The sequence below is a fragment of the Cyclopterus lumpus genome, chromosome 10 (genome assembly GCF_009769545.1).
Source record: "Cyclopterus lumpus isolate fCycLum1 chromosome 10, fCycLum1.pri, whole genome shotgun sequence".
NCBI classification, from domain to species: domain Eukaryota; kingdom Metazoa; phylum Chordata; class Actinopteri; order Perciformes; family Cyclopteridae; genus Cyclopterus; species Cyclopterus lumpus.
This window is the reverse complement of record NC_046975.1, coordinates 21,682,389-21,708,484: the sequence shown is the minus strand read 5'-3', so window position 1 is coordinate 21,708,484 and position 26,096 is coordinate 21,682,389. Positions and strand designations below refer to the sequence as shown.

Genomic DNA, 26,096 nt, shown 5'->3' with positions numbered 1-26,096 from the left:
TGGCGGTGTCACGTTTCTGTCGAGCAGGTATTCAGATTTATTTTTTTTTTTTTTTCATGCAGGCCGAAGAGATGAAGGACTCCTGTCAGCTCTTAAACTTTTATACTATACATCTCTGGACAATATTTGTTTCCGTGTGGACTTGTTTGAGTTTTGCACCCTAAGTATGAGGACATGTTGGGACTATTGAGAACGCTTGTTCATAGGTCTGTTTGAGGGTTAAGACTGAAGGTTAGAGTTTAGTTATTTTAGGGAAGTTATTATTCTCAGAGAGAATAGAGTATTGTTCTTGCTTTGCTGTCGTGTGTGCGTGTGTGTGTGTGTGTGTGTGTGTGTGTGTGTGTGTTAAAACCTTGTGCAGTTAATTGACCTGACCTTGCGTTGCCGTCTGTCACTGCAGTGTGTTTATCCTGATGAAAGTCTCTCTCTCTCTCTCCCTCCCTCCCTCTCTCTCTCTCTGTGTGTGTGTGTGTGTGTGTGTGTGTGTGTGTCGTGCAGGACAACCTCAGTGTGTTTCTGTGCGGCTGTGAGGAGTTGGGACTGAAAGGCACCCAACTGTTTGACCCTGGAGACCTCCAGGACACGTCGACGCGCCCCACCGCCAAGTAAGTGTGAAAGCTTCAGTGTCACCTTACTGCTCAGCAGGTGTGTGTGTGTGTAATACTTGTGGTGGGAATATAAATGTGTTTATACAGTCAAATTGTTGGGACTCGCCTTCCTTTTGGGGACAAAATACACGTCCTCATAACGTAAATATTTACATTTTCGAGGGAAGACTTGGTTAAAGGTTAGTTAGGATTAGTCAAGTAGTGGTTGGGGTTAGTCACAAGGTGTTTGTGTGTTTTTTAAAATTGTGTTCCTCGGCACAATATCCACCAAGTTTGGTTTCAAAGTGAAAGAGTTTATCACTTCAAAGCAATCTTTTGTATCTATTTGGACATTTTCTGACTTCTTTTTACGAAAGACCTGGCCAAGATTCAAGAAGGCGGCATAAAACAACCGCCGTGGCTGCAAACACCAGGTGTTTTGTGGGCGACTTTAAGTGAACTTGTACCTCAGCGCACAAGACAAGCTGTTCTTTTCAAAGCAAAATGATGAATCCTCTTCAGGAGCGTTTAAAATAAGAAGGCCCAGGGAAATGGAACAGTGATTTACAGGGTAGCAGTGGGTTCGATGATAACTTATAACCCTTGATTTAACAATTATGGTTGGCCAAATGTTCCTGATGGTTTACCGGGTTGGATGCTGGTCTTGACGAACATCTCGAGGTCCACTCCACAGTGGAAGCCGCTCGGTGCTTTTAAGGACTTCTCTTCCAGTCGACCTTCTGATTTTGACCTTGGAAACGGCAGTCCAGGCAACCGCAAGTCCACCCATTAGCTCTTCTGGACACATTTTAATAATAACTGAAGGCGTGATTGTTTGTTTTTTTAACGAAGTGGATGGACGGAGTGATGATGAACACTTCACTTGTGCCTTAATGGACGGGCTGGTCTGTATCACTGGTTGTGTGTCAGTCCCTTCTGTGCATCAGACAATCAACCCAGTTCACCACCAACATGAATAACTGACTCAGAGTCAGTGGAAGTGTGCGGAGCCAGTGAAGCAACAATACCACATCTGTGTGACACAACTGGTCTCTGTCCAAAAACAACACTCACGCACTCACTGAAGCACAACTCCCACGTTGTTGCCTGGCAACAAAGACAAGTGCATGTGCCGTTCTTAAGATGCACACACTGTATGTGTATTGATCTCAGCTGATTGATCGGTTCTGTCAGGACAAGGACTTCTTTGAGGACAGTGAGGAATGTGTGTGTACGCTGTTGTTTATGTAGCCGTCACGCGGCTGCACACAGTTTAAACTTGTGTTCTTAGCAACGGGCCTTAATTCCATCTCTTCAGTTATATGAAATAACATATGGTCAATCTGCACAGTCGGCACACACTGATAAGGGAACATGGGCACTCTTTGTGCTATTTCCAGCAGGTGTGTAACCCTCTGGCTTACAGGAAGCTATTTTCTTGACACTTACACATGACAGGAAGCAGTTTCGGGCCCCCCCCACCCCTTTCTGGAGTCTCTGGACAGGTGTTTACTAAACTCGTGAAACCACTTTGTGAAGACGGACAGGTTCTGATACGCGATGAGCTCAGGCCTGAAATATCTCCTGTTCCACTGAAGCAGATCGATTTTTCCAAGATGAGTTTGATCCTTCCAGGCAGCCAATGAGAAGAGAGGAGAGAAGCTGTGCTTCTGTTCCATCTGTCTGGAATAAAGGTTACGCAAAGATTATGAAATGCTGTGAAAAAAAATGACAAAAGTATGAATGAGTTTCCTTCCGTTTGGTGGATGAAAATCAGAAATCGACAAGAAAGAAGTATCTAGAATAAATGCACAGCATAATAATAACGCTAATGAAATTATTATAATAAACAATTTAACCACCCGTCGCACAACATGGAGCATTTCTGGTTCTGCCCGTCAATCCTGTCTTATTAAGAACTCTTTTAAAAAGGTTCAGGTTGTGTGTTTGTTACTTTTTTTTGGACATAAAACTCAAAGGAGTTTGACACTTTTTTTGTTGTTTTTACAAACGCTTCTTTTTCCCATTCATAACGTCAACTGGTAATCCGCGAGATCCACATCTTTCCCCTTTTTTGTTAACATCTGTGGCGCTGATGTTGTGTTCTTCAGCTTCCAGGTGAACAACAACTGCTGGAAATATTGAATGAATGCATCACCAAAACAACAAAGTAGACCCTGTAGTAGAGTCTGCTCGTTCTGCCTGCTGTGGGCTACACGCACTTCACTTCCTCTATTCTCTGCCGTTTATTCAAAAAGTTTTGTTTTTTTTGCTGTTGTTTTGTATGGATCTGTGGGAGTGTGGCTGGTTTTAAAGCCGCGTGTTGTTATTTCTATGTAAGATATTCTATTAAAAAGTGCCAGAAGTCTATATCTCACTCCCTTCTCCTTCTCTTTCCCTTTCTCTTCCTCTTTCTCTCTCTCTTTCTCTTTCTCAGGGGCAGCGACTGCAGCCGAAAGCTCAAACATGTAAGTGTCTGCATTACAGTGGGATCATTTGTTTGTGTGTTTTTGACATGAACTGTTGTTGTTGTTGTTGTTCAGTGTTTGTGGTTGTCACACACCAGCTCTCTTCACTCCACAGTCACCTCTGTATTATTCTAATCTTTACTTAAACTGAGCTTTTCTAACTCATTTTTCTGTCTCCGCCAATACTTTTTTTCCGTTCTACATTTTCTAACTCCATTTGATCCTCCTACTTGTGTATTCTCTTTCGTCTCCATCTACATCCAAACATATATCTATACATATTTGAACACCGATACCCTTTTCTGTTCTTCATCTCCATCATCTCCTCTCTCGTTTCTGCACATTTCAATTCTCTGTGAAGTTCTTGTTCCGTCTCCCTTTCTAATTATTCATTTTTAAAGTCCAATACAGTCTATTTTTGTTTAAATATACCTCGCCCCCACCCCCCCCCCTTCTCTTCTTCTATTAATGCTGCTTCAAGAAGTAGAACACATAATGCTAGCCCTGCCCACTCTGCAGTCAGACCAGGGCCTCTCTCTCTCTCTCTCTCTCTCTCTCTCTCTCTCCCTCTCCCTCTCCCTCTCCCTCTCCCTCTCCCTCTCCCTCTCCCTCCCTCCCTCTCCCTCTCCCTGGGATGCTGCTGTGCACTGTACAATTGTGCCGATCTGCAGAGAGAGCCCGCTAGCTCATTTAGCCGACTGCACCCTGGGACTCTCGGCCACGTTAGCCAGCATTTGCAGCACACAACTGCCAGCAGCTAAAGGCTTTAGTCGGGGGGATATGGATTTAGATGGCGGCGATCTCTGCAGCGCATCGCATATCGAGAGGTGAAGGGACTGCCCCGAGAAGAACTTGCTGATTTGGTGTTGAAGGGTTCTGTTGGGTAGATTGGATGTTGCTTGGATGGGTGGATTATTGCTGGAGATCATTTAGTAGTGCAGTCGTGAACAAGAAAGGGCTTGACTGTGCATGCGTGTGTTTATAGTATCTGTGTGTACCGCTACGGGTCTGCAGATGTGCGCACGCCTGCGCTTGTGTTCACAACTTGTGTTCGGATCGTCGGTGCATGTTTACGGCTTCCTTCATTCCCCCCCGTGTATGCGTCACTTCGTCGTGTTTGCACATTAAACAACGGTTGTTTTTCTCTCTCGATGCAAACCTCTTTGACAGGTCTTTGAGCAGCTGCCAGATCGGACAGCTGCTGAAAGTGAAGAGGCCAAGCAAGTGTGACGCCGTGCACTCCACTGACATGTTTTCTTTGGACTTCTGCGGTCCCGAGTTTTTAGTTTCTGTGCAGTGGCTTGTTGTAGGTTTGGTGCAGCGTGTCTGAATCATGCACGGCACGTTTTTTTTTTCTCCCATTCAGTTTGTGCAGTTGGGATCGATATGGATTTTTTTTTTTTTTTTTTTTAGCATACCGGGAAGCAACTGAAACCCATTTTGACGCTGACCCACTTCCAGTGGGAGCTGGCACGGATATTCGCATCACACTTGGTGACACGGGAGCAATACACTCTGCTGCCCGGGGTGCTAAAGTGGGCAGATAGTGGAGCTTGACCACAGCGGTTGCATTCCTGCTTTAGTACTTGTAGATTAGTGGCGCTCTTTGTGCGTCTAATATACATAAAGACAATTGCAATAACTGCAAAACTTTTAGCAGTAGTTGTGATCTACGTTTAAAAAGTGCTCTGAAGTGTCCCTATAAACATTAAATCCTTCTCTGCTGTGTAGATTTGTATCTTTAGTATCTACTAAATAAGCTAAAAAAGAAGAATTTCCACTCCGCACACTAACACACAGGAAAGACTTCTGTGCTTCTTCTGAACAGCAGGCCCATTATTCTTCCTCCAAAGTGTGTTTGAACGGGGGCAGAGGGTGTTTACACTGACGGTACGACTGAAATAAACACATTCAGCCATCGCTGAGCTTCCTTATCAAAGCGGGTCCCTGCAGAGCGCCGGTTGACATGGACACAGTCAATATAGCCGGTGCAGCTCCGCGTGATCTCCCCGTTGGCTCCGGCCAATCGGCACGTTCTGCATTTTAAGGATCAAGCGGAGTTACTCTGAACGTTGGGTTGCGAGCAAGAAGCAGGTGTGCGTCCTCCTTCAGCTACTAATTTTAAAGGTTACGGTGTAGAGAGGAGATGCGACTGACCTGGTAATGTATGCACTCAAAGGCTGAGCTCAGCTAACAAGCAAATATAAATCACGTGACTCCCCGGGAGGGGATGCTGCTGTATTTTAGCAGGAAAGGTGCCTGTGGCTGTTTTCGGGGTCAGAACAATGGCTCCGTCTTGTTCGTGTTTGTGCAGGAGGCGACGGCTAACGCAGCAACTTCTCTGCTGGATCGCAATAACCAGAAAAAAACCATTTTGTTTTTGCAGAAATGGAGAATGATTTCTGGTGTTTGCTTCGTGCACTCTTTACTTCAAGGTTTTCACACGTTGGCCTGAGTAAAACATTTTATATTGTGCGCGCGACAGTTACAGCAATTTGGTTTTGGAAATAGCTAACTCGTGCTTTTAAATAAATTTGGATTTATTGAAATGCAAATTAAACCTTACAGAGGACTTGTTTTTTTGAATATTTAGCTTTTGTGTTATTAACTGTTGTTTTCTTTCACGATGTCTGATTTGTATTTTGTTCTTTCCTTTTTTTTTAGGTTCTAATCACCATCTACTGGTTGGGTCGTGCTGCCAACGGCTGTACTTCCTACAACGGTCCCACGCTGGACCTGAAAGAGTTTGAGGGCCTGCTGTCACAGATGCGAAAGGTTTGCCCAGTTCGGGGTTAATAATATCTAGAAATGCCATGCTAAGTCTAAAAGCACGGGGACAATTTAGTCAGTCGTCGCTGTTGTATGAGAACTCTCTTAGCAACTGCAGCTGGCGTAGCGGGTATAGAGAGGCTCATCCCTGCAGCAAGACACATTATACTGGACCTTTTTTCTGTTTTATTAATCTGAGAAATCTCTGCCGACTCGGCATATAATAACTTTCCCAGATGTTCACACGTTGCCTAAAAACAAAGCCACGTTTCTACGAAACAAAAAAAAAAAAGAGAGACCGATAATAATGAAGGAAAGCGCTTCAGTTGCGTCTATTTAAAAAACGTTTAATGCTTATGAAACGGAAACTAGAACTTGTTTTGGAATAAATGCAAAAAGCAGGTGAACGTGTTGCATTTTTCATCTGCTCACTTCCTGTTAGTTGCTCACCATAAATGCATCAGGCAAAGTATCCGTTCACTCAAATCTGGACAAATGAAATGCACCACCTGATTTACCACAGGCAGTATCCAGCCAGATGGATTTTTGATTTTATTTGTGCATGTTTATCCCTCTCTTAAGCCCGGTTAGTGCTGGATGCGCCGCGTTATGGCCGTTGTTGTGCGAGTAAAAGCCAGAAGAGCATTACTCCGCTCCAGTCAACAAGCAATTCTGCTCTTTTCTATAGAGCTAATCTCTCTCTGTGTGTCTGCTAATCCCATTAAATCCCTGTTTACACACAACTGATGAATATATGTAATATGTAGCCCTACTCGATTTTAAAAAGCCCAATCACAAACGGCAGTGACACTGGGCTATTTTTAATAAATATAGTGGATGAGCTGATTTTGAAAAAAAAAAATATTTGATCATTATCAGAAAAACAGCAGTTAGAGGGGGTAGAGGAAATAAAAGCGATGGGTGAGACAGACTTTCTGTGGCTGTACAGCTGAGTTGCATAACAGACCTAACAGGAAGTCTCCGGGTAGACGCTGAAAGGACGTTCCCCACCTTCCATTGGCTGCATTGACATGTTTCAACTGCAGACAGACAGAGGGAGGGGGGGGGTCACTGAGGTGAAGAGAGACTGAGAGGGATTTGAGCACAAGAAAAGATGGCTTGCAGTGAGACGTTTGCAAGGGGGCAGAACACAAACAAAACCATCTCTAAAAATGTAATAATCCTCACACGACACAAGTTTCCTCGCGATGTTACGCATCTTTCCTTTTTGCATACATTGTGCATTTGATGACGAGGCCTTGCACGTCTTTTCTAAATGCTTCAGGGGGCGGAGGAGGCAGAGAGCCCCAAGCGCAGCATCCGGGACAGCGGCTACATCGACTGCTGGGACTCCGAGCGCAGCGACTCCCTCTCCCCGCCGCGCCACGGCCGCGAGGACTCCTTCGACAGTCTGGACTCCTTCGGCTCGCGCTCACGACAGACGCCGTCGCCAGACGTCCTGGTCCCCCGCGGCAGCAGCGATGGTAAGAAATGGACGACCCTTCGCACACTTTTTACGGTCGTATTCGCCAGTTGGTCGGCGTTTGCTCTCGCGAAGGTCCCCTGTCCTTTCAAAGTAAAGGTCAAATAGCAATTGTGTAATTTTAGACACAATTAGTAATTCAGTCCTGGCTGCTTTTGTTTGTGTCTATTGTGGTGCTCTGACATAGTATATAGATAAATGAGGTTCATTGTACTTGTAGTGCTACTGTAATAAAAACTATTGTTTACGCAGAACTACGCCCAGTTTTTTCAAATGTATGCTATTTCAAGTGACTGATCTCAGGGCTGTTTTGAAGCCAAGCTTTTGGCCATTGTATCAGTTTGGTTACAGTACAGAAGCTTCTGGTTTTGTTTAGTCAGTTTATTTATAATAATATAAATTAATTAATGCTCTCCATAAGTCTCCACACTCCTTTCTAAAGAGCTGCGTGTCTCTTATCACGTCTTGTGCAGCGTCAACAGAAGAAGAAAAAAAGTGCTTGATCCCAACTACAATAACAAGTGCCATCACGTCTTTTTTTTGTTGTTTTCAACAACATTTCAGTCATGTGTCGTGAACCCCGCGCTTCCCACAACATGACATCCAAAGTCAGGTGACGTAAGATGGAAGATGGTAATAATAACCTTGATTATTTAGCACCTCTCAAAAACAAAGTTACAAAAGTGCTTTACAATAAAAACAGAGATTTGATTTATTTGTCCTTTTTATTTTTTTAGGGATTCTTAATTTCCATGTTTGTCTCTCACCAGTGTGAGTTTATCTATTGATGCACAGTAGAGGAGGCATGTGAGTGAATGAATGTGACGTGTTTGAGCCCGGTGTCCCAGACTACATTTGTTTGATAATTCTGTTGAAGTGTTTAATGATTGATGACATTGGAGAGAGAGGAAGAGACGAATCATCCGGATGCAGTGACGCAAAGAGGAGAAAGAGGTGTGAATGATGGCCTCTTTGTAGATGACACTTGACTGATCTTCCAGCTTTAGGTCTGAGAACAAAGGACACGCGTCACAAGAAGCTATGTGAAGCTTTGTAGTCCATATTTGCTCGACTAACTCAACTCGTGACGTGAACAACATCCCTCAGTTAAAATATCTTGAAGTTTATAAGCAGAGTTTTCCTAAAACGTCTATTTTTTTTAATTTTGAAGTGCTATGCAAAGTGTTGTACGTCCTTTAGAAAAAAGACGAAACAAAAAAGATCTGAATCCATGAATGTAATCTAATGCGTTAAATGTAATTTGATGCATCCAAAATGGTAGCACAACAACTGAACCATTAGTTAGTTTTTTCCAAGACAGTTTGTTTTATGCTTTGTGCTGAAGTAAATACATTGAGTTAAAATAGTTTAACTTAAGTACTTTGAAATGCAGGGGACAGGGAGATGAATTTAAGATTAATTTTAAGACGCAATATTGCAGATGCTCCTTTTTTGTTTGGGCCTCGTTTGAAAAGGTGTCAACTCTTTGAATCTTTCGAATCCCATAATGTTGACACTTTTAATTTTTGTAACTTTTATTTTTTTCCCGGGATATTTAAATTGAAGTTACTCCTCCAAAGAGAGGTAGATCCTCTGGTTACTGTTCTCTCTGCGACGCCTTCGACCAGAACAAACGGTGGTAAAAAAAAAAAGGGAGAATTGATGTTTGTCATTTTTAACTGGCGAAAGTATGTTTTTGACGTGGTTCTTTACCAATAATAAGCTAAAAGTTACGCTAGGACGTTTGTTAGCATTGTAACAAATCCCAGTGTCCGGGAATCCGATCCTGAATGGAAGCGGCTGAGAACCTCAGCATTCAAAACTCCTTCTTGTGCTCTTCATTCTAGAAATATCTCTGACATTGAATACCATCCCGGAAAGTGTCATCATTTATTTGACTTTAATACAATAAGTGCAGGGAGTCGCTATCACTCTTCATTTGTAACTCCGTATTCTGCTTCCCCCGCTGGCTGCAACGCACGTGGAACTTGACCCTCGTGGCTTTTTTTTTTTTTTTTTTAACATTTCTTGTCGTATTACTGCTAGTGTTGACGGTTATTGATGTAAATACGTCTCTCTGCAAAGCTCCGGTACGGCGTGGCAATGACACACATGATGAACACAACCTCGAGCTTCATCGTTCCCAGATGTGCCCCCCCACCACCCACCCCCACCCCCGTGAAGACACGTGTTGCCCCTTTAAGAATGGATCGACGTGGACGGTCGAGCCTCTCGTGTTTCCAATTGATGAGCTAAGGAGTCGTAATTGAAGCGCTCATTGTTGGAAGTGCGGTTACCCTCAGGGCCTCTTTTTGGACCTGGATCTGTCACTCTTTTTAGACCACATGAAAATAAAGTCTATTCATAGAAAAGGGAGGGGGGTTATTTTTTTATTATTTTTTTTCACAACTGCAGAAACGGGACATTTGTTTCCACTGAGACTCGCAGCTGCATCCACTTGGATCTGTTCAGCGCTGATTTCACGCTTTTAGATCTGGTTTGAAATTGTCGGGTTTGTACTTTTTGATAATGAGTCATAAATTCAGAGGCCGCAGATTGAGTAAGTATACATCTAAAAGGGAAAGGGGGAGTTCCAGTAGCACATGTGCCGAACATCTTGGTGAGGAATCTTTTGAGAGATGTTTATTTAGGGTTAAAAAAAAATAAAAAAAAGCAACTTAATGAAGATGGAATGACTGGTATGCTGGTAACGGCACATCAGTGGGATTTATCCTCATTAATCTTCTTTTTTTTTTGTGTGTGTGTGTGTGTTTCCGGAGGACTTTTAAGACATCCGGCAGGGGAAAGTCCTTGAGCGATGCCCTTCTGCAGCGCCAGGTGTTGCCACTGACATTAAAGAGCGAATAATGTGTTTCTAAACGGGACGCAGACAGACGCCGCGGCATCCTAAGTGAAGTCTTCCGAACCGGAGGCTCCAATTTAGACTGCAGGCGAGCTGCACGATACACATTTTCCCCCCACCGATGATTTATGTGACTTGCTGTGTTTCATAAAACAGGCCCGTCAACCTGCTTTTTGGGGTTTTGATTTATGTTCATTTACTGGAATGCAGTGCATGTAATAACACTGGAAAAGCACTTTAATGTTACGTGAGATTATATGACGTCGGCACAGCGGGGAAATGGAAGTGAAGTTATTTTTCAGAGGGGAGAAAATTCGATTGTTTTTCTGCTGAATTTATTAGATTTTATTGTTTTCCTCTCTTATTTCTTTTACCAGATTATCATTCGGAAGGTTAATAGAACACATGAAAGACACTTTTGTATGTATATGGGAGTGTAATAACAGTATAGGTTATCATTTAAATGGGTAAATGCATGCAAAGTAATAAAAATATCTGTTTTGTTACAATTTCCATCTCTTATGAATCATATTGCACGTTAATTTTTGCAACTTCGGCGTGTTTGTAAATGCATCTACAGAAACCTGGACCTATATTAGCTGTGACACCAGTTAACGAACTCCTTCCTCCTTCCTCTCCTCAGGCCGCGGCAGTGACTCCGAGTCCGACGGCGCCCCCCACAGGAAGGTTCCGGACGTCCGCAAGGACGACATGTCGGCGCGGCGGACGTCCATCAGCGAGCCGCGCACCGCCGTGCCCTTCAACCAGTACCTGCCCAACCGGAGCAACCAGAGCGGGTACGTGCCCACGCCGCTCCGCAAGAAGAAGAGCGACAAGGAGGACGGCGCTCGCAAGAGTTGGAGCACTGCCACCTCACCTGTAGCGGGAGAGCGACCTTTCAGGTGAGGCCGACGTCCGTGGGGATCAGGAGGTGGAGTTTTAATCTGAGAATCACGTAAAACACGGAAGTGTTGAGCTTTTACATGATGCAGTATTTACACAGGAGCTTTAAATGTGCTTTTACTGTTGTGTTTTTGTGAATATTAAGGTGGTGAAGGTCACGGCGTAATTGTTTTTTTTTACAACCATGACCAACCAGCAGTTCTTTCATTGATAAATTCTGTATTGTGTAATAATTTTCCAGATGTGCGTTTTTCATTGGCTCCGACTCCGAGTGTGAAGATTAAAGTCTGCTGGTCTTAGTGGCGGCTAGTGGTTTGTCGAGATGCGCTGGTATGACGGCGTTATCGCGGCGTTCACTGGACGGGTGTGCAGGGTTAGGGCGCGCGCGTGTGTGTGTGTGTGTGTGTGTGTGTGTGTGTGTGTGTGTGTGTGTGTGTGTGTGCGTGTCATAGAGTGTTCATGAGATGCTGCGTGTGTGTCCTTCATTCCCCCTGTTAACTTCATCCATCCTGTCACATCAAAACGTGTGTTGTATTCATTGTTTTTGCATAACTGTTTGTTTGTTTGTATCTCCATCTCCTTCCTTTGCGTCCGTCATGGTCCGTTTACATCGTTTGTCTGGTCCTAATTTTTATTGTGGTCATCCTCTTGTCGTCGTTTCTAATTTTGCCCCAATGTCGTTACTCCATCCTTTCCTGTGTGTGTGTGAATGGGCGATGTAACAGTGCAAATGAGGTCCCTAGTTTAGACGACCCACCTGGAGAGTCCCCTCGCCCCCCCGTCGCCCCCCGAACCCCAGGTACAGGTTCAGACGTTGGACCAGAATAAAAAGGACGGGGAGCGGACCGCTTCCACACCTCGCGTTGAGAACCGTGCGGTGGGCGTGAGGAGGAGGAGCAGCGAGCCTCTTCCCAGTAGCCGCCCCGAGCCCCACGCAGAGCCCCACGCAGAGCCCCCCACGGAGCCTGTAACCCACCCGATGGTCACCCCTGAGCAAAGGTCTTCACCTCGATTCATGTCTTTTCATAATGCCCCCGAAGCAGCCGCCCAATTCCTTTTTGTTCTGATTCAACCCAAACTAAAAAGATTGTTATTATTTGTTCATATTTCTCTAATAATGATTTGGTGATTTATTGTGGAGATGCACTGAAAATACAAAGCGTCATTTCTGCCTAGTTATGCAAAAGGACATTGTCTTGAGGCAGCATTGCATGTGCTTATTGCAGCAGAATATTTGCTGTGTTAAAGGGGTCAGTTCACCCAAAATGAGAAAATAACAGGCGACATCTCGCAATGCAGACAATTTCTCCCTGCCTGCACGGCCCATACGAGATGAATCCAATGGTATTAAGTTTACCAAACATCTGCAGCACATCGGTCCAAAAAACAAAGTCCCAGTTAATCGGGGTAATCCACATATTTTAGTTTCCAGCAGGACTTTCTCGCTGTTATACAATAGTTTCATTTTTCACAGCCGGCGTTTCCATCCAGCCCTTTTTTTTTTTTTTTACCCTCTTTTGGCCGCTGCCTCTACCGGATCATCGTTTTTTCCAATGCGGTTCTCATCCAGAGGAACATAGCAAGAGGTCCGGGCGCTCAATGAGATCGCACACAGGTTCTTTACCCGGCCGGCACAGCCAGGGGTCACAAGTTGTGTCGGATTTGTGTCGGATTACGAGCCGTCGTGTATATATTATGATGCGGGATTGCAACGCTTCTCTTATGAAGAGTCAGTTCAGGTCTCTGTTGTTTATGCACAATCCAGCCTCTTGTCGGAGAGAGTTATTAAGAGTCAAACCCCCCCCGGTGTCCAGCTTTTCTTTCTGGCACAGATGTTATGGCGCGGATTGTATTGCCAGCGTTTTCAAGGGAGTGAAGAGAGAAAGGAAATCTGACTTGTGTATCGCTGTGTTCCAAGAGGAGGACGGGGGGGGTCTAGGATGTTTTTTTTAAAAGGCTTTGATATCGACCGTCTTTAGTTGGTAACAGCTTTGGATTTTTCAAGAAGAAAGCGGAGGCTGGAATCTGTTTTGTTTTTTTGGAGGAGGGAGTAAAATCTTTTTTTTTTTTTTTTTAATCGGTTGAATAATATCAACATGCTGTTTGTAGTCTCCTTTTCAAGGTTTTGTTACCGAGCTTCTTCAAGATCACTTGACCGTGACAAAAACTGCACACCCCTTCAAATATAAATATATATATATATATATATATATATATATATATATATATATATATATATATATATATATATATATATATATATATATATATATATATATATATATATATAGGTACACACAACAATGTACTCTATGGTGACCCACCCCTCAGGATGTAAGGCTTCCTTCCCTGACCCTGAACAGGCCGGGTTTGGAGCCTTTCTCTCCCCGCCGTGCATCCTGGGGATTTATAGTCCAATAATAACTCGTTCAGAAAGTGGCCGTTCATCACAGGATGGCCAGACAACATTTGGGGTTCAGCGAATTTTTGCTTTGTTTTCGCAACCGGATTTGTGACCATGCTATGCCACTTTTTTTTTTCATTTTTATTTAGCTCATCCAAAAGAAAAATATATATATATCTTCCGGAGGAAATCTTTCTACCGACCAGGCGGCAGCAGTACGTTTTAGTTTGCTTTGCTTTCTGCAGTACTCCAGCTCGCTCGTGCTCAGAGGAACTCTTCCACCATTCGACGGCTCGAGGGGCGAGCGCCGCAGCGACCCCCGCGGTCGCGGCCTCCTCCGTGAAACATCCACCTGTGACGGAGCAGCAGCAGCAGCAGCAGCAGCAGCAGCAGGAGGAGGAGGAGGAGGAGGAGGAGGAGGAGGTGGCGGCGTCTGTGAGGAAGGGAGCCGCCCGTGGTCCGTCAGTCGCAGATGAGAAGCGGTCTCGCCGAACGCCGGCTTCTCCCAAGCACGTCGCTGTCCCGAGTCCCCCCCACTTCCTTCCTGTGCCCGCTGCCACGGCAACGGCTACAACGACAACAACCGACACAGGCCGACGGAAGGGAAGGGCGCTGAGTGAATGCGACGACCCGCAGAGAGGGAACTCTTGGTTGGACAGCGGTCTTCCAGCAACGTGAGCCTCCTCCAGCAACTGCACTACATTTAATGAATCTCCACCGACTAAAACTACACAATTCATCTTTAAAATCAAGGGATTTACTCTTCTTCTTTTTTTCTTTTTTTTTTAATACGCAATGTCAGCATGAGACCTCGACCTCAGACCGCAATGCTCCTATAATGGATAACTATCTCAAGATGGCACGACCTGTTTTTCACATGAATGCAAATTGATATTGCTTTCTAAAAAAAAAAAAAAAAGCTGTTGTTGTTTGCAAGAGAATGCATGGAAACCTTTCTGTTATTAAGAAGTAGAAACATTTGAGAATGTGGGTTTTGACCTGAGAGACCCGATTAGGGAATATATTTGACTCAATTTGAACCCAAATTATTTGGTAATAAATTGGTCAAATCGTTACCAATCAACCATTTTAATGCACGCCAATAAAACACTGGTTCTAGTGCGAGCCTCACTGCCTCCACAGCCTGACATCTTCCTTCCATTTTTACGAAAAACAAACCTAATTTAGCGAGGCTTCTCTTAATTTAGTCTCCTTCTTGTGGCGAGAAACCGCGGACCGCGCATCACAGAGGAGGCAGAGCCATTAAATACGCTGTGTGGAGACGCAGGTCGAGGCCAAAGCCTACAACTGTCGGTCGCCGACAGAAAGAGAGCCACATCCTTGATGTTTCACTTGTGATAAAAGATTTTTTTTTTTCTTCAATAGTTAAGTGTCAGCTGCAGTCTTAAGATCATTGCCATCTGCATCTGTTGTCTTGCTGGCAGTTTTTTGGGGGTTTGCAAGGGATGCAGTAAACCGTCTTCTGTTCTGCTCTGGCTGTGTTACGGATAAGACCGCCCCCTTGTGTTTGGTTTGAGTAACTACAGCCAACCCAGAAACTGACGAGCTCTCTCTCTCTCTCTCTCTCTCTCTCTCTCTCTCTCTCTCTCTCTCTCTCTCTCTCTCTCTCTCTCTCTCTCTCTCTCTCTCTCTCTCTCTCTCTCTCTCTCTCTCTCTCTCTCTCTCTCTCTCTCTCTCTCTCTCTCTCTCTCTGTACAAAACCAGCAAGGCACACTTGTTTTAAAAACAACCACCGATCGCAACACCGTGTGTCACCCACTAGATATTAAATATTCCATCTCTGTGTTTTGACATTCACGCAAGCGATTGCCGTGTTTCTCTGTTCCGTGTCCTCGTATTCATTTGAGATTGTGCTCTCTCTCTCTCTCTCTCTCTCTCTCTCTCTCTCTCTCTCTCTCTCTCTCTCTCTCTCTCTCTCTCTCTCTCTCTCTCTCTCTCTCTCTCTCTCTCTCTCCACGCCTTCTGTAGATTCAGCCGCACACATAGTGCGTCAGATGACACACAGTAAGTTGTCCGTTCACCACTCCGGGAGGCCCAGCACGGCTCTGCACTACAGATGACCTCTCAATAAAGTCATTCATTGAATTGGATTTTTCATTATGCAAGTGGGAAAGTCTGCCAAAGGTTGAAGTATTTTAAAGAAATTATGTTTTTGTTTGCTCAAAGGTCACACCAAGAAATATTTTGTGCCAGTTTTTAATATCTTAATGTTTGATTTTGAATTACGGAAAGCCCTGAAAGACAATTATTATCTCTCGTGTTTATGACTGAAGGACAGGTATATATATATATATATATATTATTTTTATTTTTTTTAAGATTTTGCCTATAAGTCACTTGCCTATAATTTCATAAACGAGAGAGAAAACAATTCAATCAATCACTTTTTAAACTTAGACTATGGATCCCCAGTAAAAATCAATGCTCTTGCCAGGTGAAGAACATCCTGTTTCATCCTTTAATTCTCCCCTGAATGTCATTAAGAATCAATTTATTTATAAAAACATCACTGAGTGAAATGACTGGACCAAAATATTTCATACATCAACTTAATATGATTCGTACGGAAGTTTTTCTTTGACTGGAAAACCAAAAACGTCTTGAATTAAACAATTTTTTTTTTTTTTTTTTTTATTTTCCTACTTGCATTCCTAAATTGTAAATAAGTTGAATGACTTGTCGAGGTGGACATTTGTGTCCCTGAAACTTAATCCCCGTTCCTCTCGGATGCATTCAAAGAGCCTGCAGTCGCGTCTGTGGAGAGGACTTAACTAAACATCATCTCCGCGCTTCTTCTCGCTGCATGTGTCACGTTAACGCAGCCGATCGCCCCTCACGACCCCCTTTTTACGAAGCAAATCATCGCTTTTTTTTTTGCTTTTTAGAGGATCGTCGTTGTACCCTGCCCACTAAATTATTTAATACAATAACATGACGATCATCTCTTTGGTTGTAAAACAAAAATAAAACCTCTTCTGCTACAAGTTTCTTTACGCCACCTAATGTTGTATGTTGTCAATCAGTTTGTTTTTGTTTGTTTTTTAATCCTCACTCATGACTTTGTTGTACCCATTCTAAGTATGTGATGAGCCGCATGTTCTTAACCAAAAGGCTGCACTTTACCGTCTTGTCTGTAATCTAAACGTGAATGTTTCAACACTACTGACTGAACAAATATAAAGTGGTTTGTTGCACCTCGTACACGCACACCAGTTTTGTGACTCACAACCACAGGCACCTGAAGCTGATGCTTCTTCTTTAATGTCATCTCTACATCCTTAATGTGATGCATTGCATCGTTGGAATGTGACACGATTATTCAATTATTATTTTTTATTTTATTTTGAATGTCGTATTGGTTCTAAATGGTGAGTACGGGTTTACACTTTTCCATTCATGTGGTCTTATTTTAGTGTCCGTGCTGAGCCAATGGCTACGGGTTATTCTCTTTTTTTCCTAATGATGCCGGATTGGCACAAAATCATTTCTGTGGACGATGTGGGGTATTATATACTACTCTAAAGGCACAGGTTTTGAGTGACACATCGTCTTTCTAGACATTTTTGAAAGAGGTTAGGTTCAAAGTTTAGTGTATGAAACGCACAAAGTCGCCAACACACAAACCCACTGTACTAACGGCACAAATGCACAATAAAAATGTATACAATCACTCACCTGCTAACTAAGAGACTAAAAACATGTCCTACTCCTGCACATCTGTTTTTCATTATCCATTTTCCCTGTCTCTCCCCCCCCCCCCCCCCCCCTTCTCAGAAGTGTGAGTATGATCGACATGCGCGGTGAGGAGGAGGCCATCTTGCAGCCTCACAGTCAGGTGCGTCACGAGCTGATGCACAACCAGTACAACAGGAGGAAGGAAGAGGACGATCACTGGCAGGATGTGAGTGGCCCAGTTGTGTCTTGACTGTTCTTATTTCCCTCAGTTTGGGTTTTTTATTTATATATATTTTGATTTAAGAGGATTTTTTTTCTCACTTTCTGAATAAATGTTGTCTCAGTTTGTATTCATTGTCTCTGTTGTGTCAGTTTACAAATGATATGCACAGATTTTAGTGTCTGCAGTCCAACGTGTTGCTGTGCCCCAGTTAAACAACTCGTTTCTCTTGGAACTGAAACTCTCCCCATCTTGTTTTGTGTGTCAGGACCTGGCCCGATGGAAAAATCGGAGGAGGAGTATCTCCCAGGACCTGATCAAGAAGGAGGAGGAGAGGAAGATGATGGAGCAGTTGATGTCTGGAGGCCCCTGTCCCTCCCAGAGGAGGAGAAGCATCAAGACCTACAGGGAGATAGTGGAGGAAAAGTAGGTGAAATGTCTTCAGCTCAAAACAACAACAAAGCTCTAAGTACAAAACAATACTTGCTTAATGTAGAGAAGAGGCTTTAATCTTCACTCTAATTCCTATTACTGAGCACAAAGGTCTTAAAGAGGAAGGGCAGGTCTGCTCAGTGAAGTAGAAGAAATAGATGTCTGTGATGTGTCAGATCATAGTTTTCATCTTGGATCAAATCTTGTTAAATTTGATGTGTAGTTTTCAGCAGGTTTTCATATCACCTGAGAATCGAGAGTAGCAAAGTTAACATTTATTAAATGTCAATATCAGTTACTTTACATTTTACATTCGCTTCTCTTTTCTTCGTCCCTCCGCTACCTCGTTTTCCTCTTCAACAGGGAGCGTCGCGAGGATGACCTACGAGACGCGTACAGGAGAGCCAGAACCCACGAGGAGGCGGCGCTCATCCTGCAGCATTACGCCCAGCGCTTCTCCATCAGTGAAACGGTGCTGGAGCGCCTCCAGTTGCCAAAGCTCCTGGACCGCAGCGTATCTGCCGATCCCTCCTTGCCGTGCTCCTTCCCCCTCTCCGTCTCCCCGACGACGCCGGACCCCTTCGACGTGGACCCCGACGGGCCCATGAGGTACCTGCGCCAGCAGTCCGCCCCGGCTCCGAAGTTCACGTCCACGCTGGAGGCGCGAATCGAGGAGTTTCCCAAAGAACTCCCGCACCAGCGGCCTCAGATTCGCTCTCGCTCGTCCGAGCCGCCGTCCGGCCGGACCCTGTCGCCCAAACCGGTGCCTTTGCTGACGCCCAAGCCTTACTTGCAACCATGGACCTGCAAGGTGAGGCTGTCGTCGTCGTCTCAACTTCCCATAAAAGTGAATGCATCATTGCTTCACAGCCTCCTAATGTGTGCCATGTGGGTTGTCGACTTGTGTCTGGTTGTCACTGTTAAATCTCCCCCTCTCGCCCCGCAGCGTTACCTCCATTTAGGTTCCTTACTCGTGATGACATCATACGCACGTGAAATGATTGAGACCCGGTTAGTGTAACTGTCTTGACCACTTTACACGTGGTTACTTCCCAGTGTCGGCTGGAGGGTGAATTCCGCCTCCAGCTCTCTTGGCACTCAAGATGCCACAGAACCGCCATTATGGTGATGAGACGGACGATTTTTATAGGAAAAACACAAGGCTTCCCCGAAGAAGCATGTAATGTTCCAATTTAGCTCACAGCACTCAACGGGATCCATTTCCAAATGGGAATATTCCAAAATGAGATCTTTATGTTTCGGGTGTGTGTGTCGGGGAGGGAGGGGCCGATTATTACCAAATGGAGCACAGCGCTTTTCTGGAATGTCTTGAATGGAGCCCTCTGTTCCCTATTTACTTAAGAAGCTGACAAGTAGGGCCCTCTCGATGTGAAGTGGGCTCCAGGCGGACAAAGAGGGCCCCACACAGACCGCCTAGGAGAGGGATGGGAAGGTGGAGGGGGGGTGGTGGGGGTGCAGACTTGAGAGCCTGCATTCACCCGGCTCCACCACTGTGTCTTAAGTTACCGCTCACTCGGAGCTCCTCACATACATTAGAGCCTCTTTGTCGGAGAGGCCGTCGTGGTGTTGTGAGCCAGATGAATAGCTACTAACAGACGGAGATGAGAGGCCGGTAATGACAACACATGAGGGCGCTGGGTTTGTGGGCGCGGGGGTTCGTCTTCATGTCTTTTTTGTTTTTTTGTCGTGAATTCATTTTCTGTGCCACTGGGAATATTTTTGAGCTAGAGCAGCGTTATTGCAGCGGAAAATTCGGCCGTCGTTTTTTCCTGCCGATCTTTCATACCTATAGACCAATTGTTTTTAAATAACTGAATTTAACAAATTACAAACCGTAGGGACATATTTTGATAAAAGAATAAGCTGCATCGTTTGGAATTAAACAGAAAAGCGACTATCTATTGTCACCGACGTGTTGTCCTCTAATAAATATATATATAGTCATATATATTTATATATATATATACAGTATAGTCATATATTTATGTATATTAATATATATATATATATATATATATATTACATCGTCTAATTTTAGTCAGCAGGGGAATATGTTTATTTATTTATATATATATATATATATATTTGGAATTAAACAGAAAAGCGACAATATCTATTGTCATCGACGTGTTGTCCTCTAATAAATATATATAGTCATATATATTTATATATATTAATATATATATATATATATACAGTGTAGTCATATATATTTATGTGTGTGTGTGTATATATATATATATATATATATATATATATATATATATATATATATATATATATATATATATATATATGGAATTAAACAGAAAAGCGACAATATCTATTATCCTCTAATAAATATATATATATATAGTATATATATTTATATATATTATTATATATATATATTTATATATATATATTAATATATATTACATCGTCTAATTTTAGTCAGCAGGGGAATATGTATATTTATTTTTATATATATAATATATATATATTTATTTTTTTTACTGGAATAATCCACATTGTTTAGAATTAAACAGAATAGCGACAATATCTATTGAAAGAGAATATTTAAATCTTCAACTGGTCATATTGTAATTAATCAGGACAAAATGGATCAGAATTAAATGTACATTTCTTAGGACCCTTTTTATGCTTTTTATATATATATATATATATAAGCCAATAATAAACGTGTTGTCGTCCTATTTAGGCGGATGGTTTGTTCCGAGTCAACGGCGACATCAGAAGTGGCGACGTTCCCACTACGCCCGAGAGTCTGGGAAGGGAATCTCCTCCTCATTTCCTGGCGTCGCCTTCCAAAACCAGCAGCAGCGCTGCAGGCGCTCCGTCGCCAGCGGCAACAGCCGCCGCCTCCCCAACGCGCGGTCCGCTCCCCTCGACCGGAGGGGAAGACCCCGCGTCATCGAAGGCCGAGGAGAAACAAAGAGGCTCAGAACCGTCTTCTAAGGACGTCCACGAAGAAAGAGTCGCCCATCATTCAGCACCACCCAGCCGGCCCAACTCGCTCCCTTCGGTCAGGATGAGCACCTTTTTTATTAATTAGTTGTAAAAGATAACTATTTGTCTGTAAATTCATTGTACAGTCTTGCAGGCTTTCGGCAAGTTTGTGTAATTATTCAACTCTTTCAAGACTAGAATCAAAACGTTTTATACATAAACCTCACGCACTACATCCGCCTCTAGATATCAAGTTTTGTTTGTTTTATTATTCATTTTAAAAACCGTCTGTGATGCTTAAAAGGAGCTGCAGAAGCCAGAAGAAAGCTTTGGGGAGACTGGAAGCCACTCGGTAGCTGCTCCAGAGGAGGAGAAGTCCAACGCTGCAGCGCCTCCTGCAGGTCTGGGCCTTATGTTGCTCTACTGACCCCTTGTGGTTGATCGTAGACTTGTGTCATCCAGGTCATCGATTGTTATGATTTGACCTAGAATATTATGGAAGGCACAAAAAAAATGGATCTTTTGAGGGGGAAAAAAATGTGTCTTTTAATTTTCAGACAAACACTCCAACGTTGTCCAGTCAGGAGTCAACACACGGCAAAGTCAGCTTGTAGCTTTACAGGTGAGGTTGCTCCCAAAAATAATATAACCCCTCCCCAACCCCCCCGACATCCAACAGCTGATCTTTGAATCTCCCTGCAGGCCAGTGTTCCCAGTCCCCGGGACTCGTCACAGAGAAGAGAGAATCTACCGAGCTTAGCTGCACCAGGATCGTTTGAATATCACCCGCCAAGGGAAACGACAGCAGGTTAGTGAACATCCAAACACGGAGCCAGCAGCTTCTCTTCCATACAACCCCTTGGTTTCTGAGTTTGATCAGCATCTCCTCCCCGCTGGCTTGTTTCCCCTTTTTGCCTTTCGGCTTGACCCTCTTTCTGTCTCGTTGCACTGCAAATGTTTAGATCAGAGTTAAACGGGTGTTCACTTATGTGTGATTATTATCAACCTGCATATAAACGCCTGCTTTTTTAATTTATTTATTTTATCCGCTTGATATGACACTTACACTGAAGAATACGGATATACAAGCTAATGAGACTTGAGATCAAACAAAATTAATATTACCTTCCCAGATAGTGTTATATTATCTAATAAATATATATATATATTTATCTATACATTTATTTATATATATTTATTTATGTATCTATTTATTTATTTATATATATATTTATTTATTTATATTCACACATATATAGATCTATATATATATCTATATATCTATATATAGATATATATATAAAAAATCGGATAGTTTTTTTTCTAATTGCAATAGATTTACAGTATCGCATGAGCAAAACCGTAAAAGTCTTCCCCAATTTTATTTCTCCAACTCTCTGTTGTCCATACCAACTCCTGTTTTTTTGTGTCCATCCCTTATCACTCCTTTTCCTCCTTCCTTCCTTTCCTTCCCTCCTTTCCTCCCACCCGCATATTTCTTTATTTCGCCATAGAAATTGCAAACAGTGTCAGGTCTCCGCTGGCAACCAGCAACCCTAAGTTACGCTGGGAGTTCTTCGTGCCGCCAGGTAAAGCCCTTCATTCATCGGCGGAGCTCGTGTCCCCGGTCGCTGAACGCACGGGGTTTCCCTGCCGTTTTTATTTTTCCCAAGGGCTTTACAACAGCCCCTCAGTACGGTCTCGTGTGTGTCACTCATTTCCAGAATGCTGCGTGCTCTCTCTCTCTCTCTCTCTCTCTCTCTCTCTCTCTCTCTCTCTCTCTCTGTTGTAAATGTGTTGCCGTCGTTAATGTTCTTTTATTTTTCGAGTCATGCCGGTGTCACCATGTTGATTTGGGATGTTTTCAAGAACTTTTTGATAAACTTTATGAATGATCAGTTTCACGTTATCGTCTTATCCACCGAAAGCGACGGCATTACCTCCATTAAAAGAACCCCCCGGGATCAAAATCCCTGACCCGGAGCACCGTTAACCTCAACATCTGAATCACTCCCCCCCCCCCTCCCAGAGATTTTGATTTCTAGCTTTACACATCAAAACAACTTATTGGGGAACTCCAGAGGGGTCATGTTGCTCTTGATGGACCGGTGTCTCTCTTTCATCAGCGTCTTCACTGCTTAAGCTGGCAAACTCGACACTAAATATTTCTCCCGTGAAAAAAGGCATTTAGTTTTGTGTCCAAAAATGTTTTGTTTGAATTGTATTTTAACTAATATCTGTTCCCCCCCCCTGTCGCGTTTTTCCTCCACAGAAGAGATGGATAAGGATCGTCGTGGAAACGTGAGTAAAAAAAAATATTTTTTAAAATCATCTTGACGACACAATAAACCCTTTTACCGCTTCTCATCTGGCTTTACCTCCCGGGTTACGGTAGCGTAGTTTAAAACACACTGCGATGAACACAGAGAGCAATGCTGAAAACATAGCCTGCAGGTAAGAATGAGGGGGAAACTATACCCAAAGACCTCCACCTAAATAGAAACACAACAACAACCGAGACAAATATGAATAAGACCGCTGGTGTCTTCACCTTTTTCATAATTTTCTGAGATTGGGTCACAGCACACACACACACACACACACACACACACGCACACACACACACACACACACAACGCTGTTCATGCCAGATGAGGATGCTGTAGAAAACGTCTGAGACTGCTTTTCGTTTCAGCTCATCTCTCTCTCTCACTCTCTCTCTCTCTCTCTCTTTCTTTCTCTCTCTCTTTCTTCTCTCTCCTTAGTAGGAATCCTTTGTCTAGCATTGGAGTAGTGCTGTTGTGGTAGACCAACTATTTCTGTCTCCTTCCTTCCTCCCCTTCTTCTTTTCCCGTGGTGGATGTGTAAACACATCTGTGTGTGTGTGTGTGTGTGTGTGTGTGTGTTGGGGCTCATTGGCTCCATGGTTCTGTGAGAGATTGTGTGTGTGTGTGAGTGAATGGTGAGTGTAAATGGGTGCATGAATATGTGTATGTGTGAGTATTTTTGCATGTCGTTGATGTGTGTGTGTGTGTGTGTGTGTGTGTGTGTGTGTGTGTGTGTGTGTGTGTGTGTGTGTGTGTGTTGGGGTCTATCAGGTGTCTGTCCCGGTGTTGCCCCAGGCCAGGCGGACTGACCGCTGGTCTTGGGACCCGGATGAGGAGCGAAAGCGTCAGGAAAGGTGGCAGCAAGAGCAGGAGCGCATGCTGCAGGTACACGAGAACATAAAGCATGACGCATGGGTCCGCTGGGTCGGGGGGGTTCGGTTCCTTGCTGAGCTTAGTGGGCGGAGCTTAGTGGGCGGAGCTTAGTGGGCGGAGCAAGGCACCGGCACCGGGAGGATCTTAGTTAGTGATGAGGCTTCACTCTCGCTAAAGTTATTCAAACACACAGCCGACCTTCAAGTTCAGCTTTGGAGTTCGGCCATCGGCATGCATCGCTTTATTAGCACATTTACACACTGCAGGTATTCACAAGTCTTGTTGACGAGTGCAGCTCCGCATGAGTCAAAGCTTAAGCCAGGCATCGTGTCTCATCAGTAAGTATTGATCAGGGGAGTAGTGGATAAATGTGCTCGGCTTAAAGCCGGGCTAAGTCTGTTGATCTGTCTTTGTAGACATATTATAACTGTTGCCTGAGCGGCATCTCAGAGGCCTCATTTCAGTGTGAAGCAGGTGCAAACCTTTTAAAACTAATTTAGCCCAGTTATACTGTGACTCGCACAGGAAGCTGCCATGTGTCGGATCGGATGGATTAACCGCATTTCATTGCTCCTCGCAAAAGCTTGCCTACATGTTTTTTTTCAAATATATATATTTAGCCTTATTCCTCCTCCGAAAGGGCCCGGCCCAACCGCGCCATGTGCACACATTGACCACTAGAGGGCGGCGTTGTGCAGCGGAAGAAGAACCTCCGGTGTGCTCACTGCCTCCATCTCATGCACACACACACACACACACACACACACACACACAGACTCTGTCCCAAGGTTGCTGCTGTTGCTGCTGCCCAGATCACCCTCTCTCTCCTCAACCAATCAGAGGTGCATCTCAGGTCCACGTGTTTTTAAAACATGTAAAGGATTCATTGGTATCCATGATACACACTGTACTCCTCTACAGTGTCATCTTTATAAAAAATCAATTCCCGGTTGACTTGTTTGAGATGAGATGCGCTGAAATGGATGAATGTCTTGTCTGGTGCATCGATGTGCTCGTTAACTTCCCGGTCCTGTGTCTTCTCTGTGCCTCGATCCGTCATCTGTCCTGCTTATCTTGCGTTTTTATATCTTTTTAAATGTGGGGTTCCTACACAAATCTGAAAAGAGTTGGAAAAATTAGTCTGAAGATGTTTTTTTAAAAATATTAACACACATGTTACGGCGGCTTCATGCATTTTTAATTGTGTAGGAACCTCTGCACGCTCTACTTTCGCCTAATTGTCCGCAGTGCCTGCTTCTGGTCTCTTTTTTTCTTTATTTTTTTTCTTTTAATTCCTTACAAGCAAATATAAGATCTGCGCAAGTGTTTTAGCGTAAGGGCGGTGCAGCCAACTGCCTTTGCATTCATTTACGTCCCCCAAGTCCAGGCTTCCTTTTTAAAGTACATACTGTGAGGGTATGAAGTCTATATAAGTATTGCCATTTTTTTTCCAGCAGGGATGTACAGGTCTCAGTCCCTTCTTGGATTAAATTAATGTGCCCTAAAAAGATAAATGTATCATCGACTGATTCAGACTAAAAGCCTTTTATTTTAAAAAGCCTCCTGATATATATAATTTAAAACATCCACCTGCAGACAGTTCACAGTTCAGTCTTCGTCTTCGGTTGAGGCTCTTGTGCTGTATGTCATGTGTCTGTTGCCATGGTGACAGGAGAAGTACCGCCGCGAGCAGGAGAAGCTGAAGGAGGAGTGGGAGAAGGCGCAGAGAGAGGTGGCGGAGGAGGAGAGGAAGTACCACGAGGAGGTGCGTGCGTGTTCAGGCTACACACGGTGCACCTGTGGTGTGTGTGTTTTTACAGTAAAACTAATTTTTGGATGAGAGCACCAGCTAAATGTATAACATGTGTGTATTTTTGTGTTTTCTGGACAATAGCACAACGATAATCTTAACCCCGTTGTGGTATTCAAGGGTTTCTTGAATCCTCACCCAGCTCTCCCATCACAACAGGAGCGTAGGATACTGGAGGACACTGTGGTGCCGCTGACCCCCCGGGGCCCCTCGGCCCTGCCCTCCCCCAGCCGAGGAGAGGTCTCCTCCACCTCGGAGCCCCGGGACGCCATCGTCCGTTCGCTGGCCGAC

At 43.9% G+C, this 26,096-nt stretch overlaps 1 protein-coding gene across 2 annotated transcripts in view; it reads left to right on the top strand.

The window, feature by feature from the left end:
- Window positions 1-3,773: 3,773 nt before the first annotated feature.
- LOC117737772 (LIM and calponin homology domains-containing protein 1-like) overlaps window positions 3,774-26,096 on the top strand; it is a 26,690-nt gene continuing 4,367 nt past the window's right edge. Inside the window, exons 1-18 of one of the 2 annotated variants that reach the window (XM_034543935.1) lie at window positions 3,774-3,882; window positions 5,720-5,830; window positions 7,110-7,308; window positions 10,814-11,072; window positions 13,723-14,151; window positions 15,467-15,502; window positions 17,273-17,399; window positions 17,662-17,819; window positions 18,189-18,636; window positions 20,548-20,871; window positions 21,100-21,196; window positions 21,353-21,417; window positions 21,498-21,603; window positions 22,310-22,384; window positions 23,068-23,096; window positions 23,894-24,007; window positions 25,668-25,760; window positions 25,890-26,096. The exon at window positions 25,890-26,096 is cut by the window's right edge and continues 36 nt beyond it. In XM_034543935.1, the coding sequence (XP_034399826.1) occupies window positions 5,822-5,830; window positions 7,110-7,308; window positions 10,814-11,072; window positions 13,723-14,151; window positions 15,467-15,502; window positions 17,273-17,399; window positions 17,662-17,819; window positions 18,189-18,636; window positions 20,548-20,871; window positions 21,100-21,196; window positions 21,353-21,417; window positions 21,498-21,603; window positions 22,310-22,384; window positions 23,068-23,096; window positions 23,894-24,007; window positions 25,668-25,760; window positions 25,890-26,096 (2,775 nt within the window). In that variant the 5' untranslated portion in view covers window positions 3,774-3,882; window positions 5,720-5,821. Of the gene's footprint in view, window positions 3,883-5,719; window positions 5,831-7,100; window positions 7,309-10,813; window positions 11,073-13,722; window positions 14,152-15,466; window positions 15,503-17,272; window positions 17,400-17,661; window positions 17,820-18,188; window positions 18,637-20,547; window positions 20,872-21,099; window positions 21,197-21,352; window positions 21,418-21,497; window positions 21,604-22,309; window positions 22,385-23,067; window positions 23,097-23,893; window positions 24,008-25,667; window positions 25,761-25,889 lie in introns of those variants that run through there. The other variant, XM_034543936.1, reaches the window with a different exon arrangement.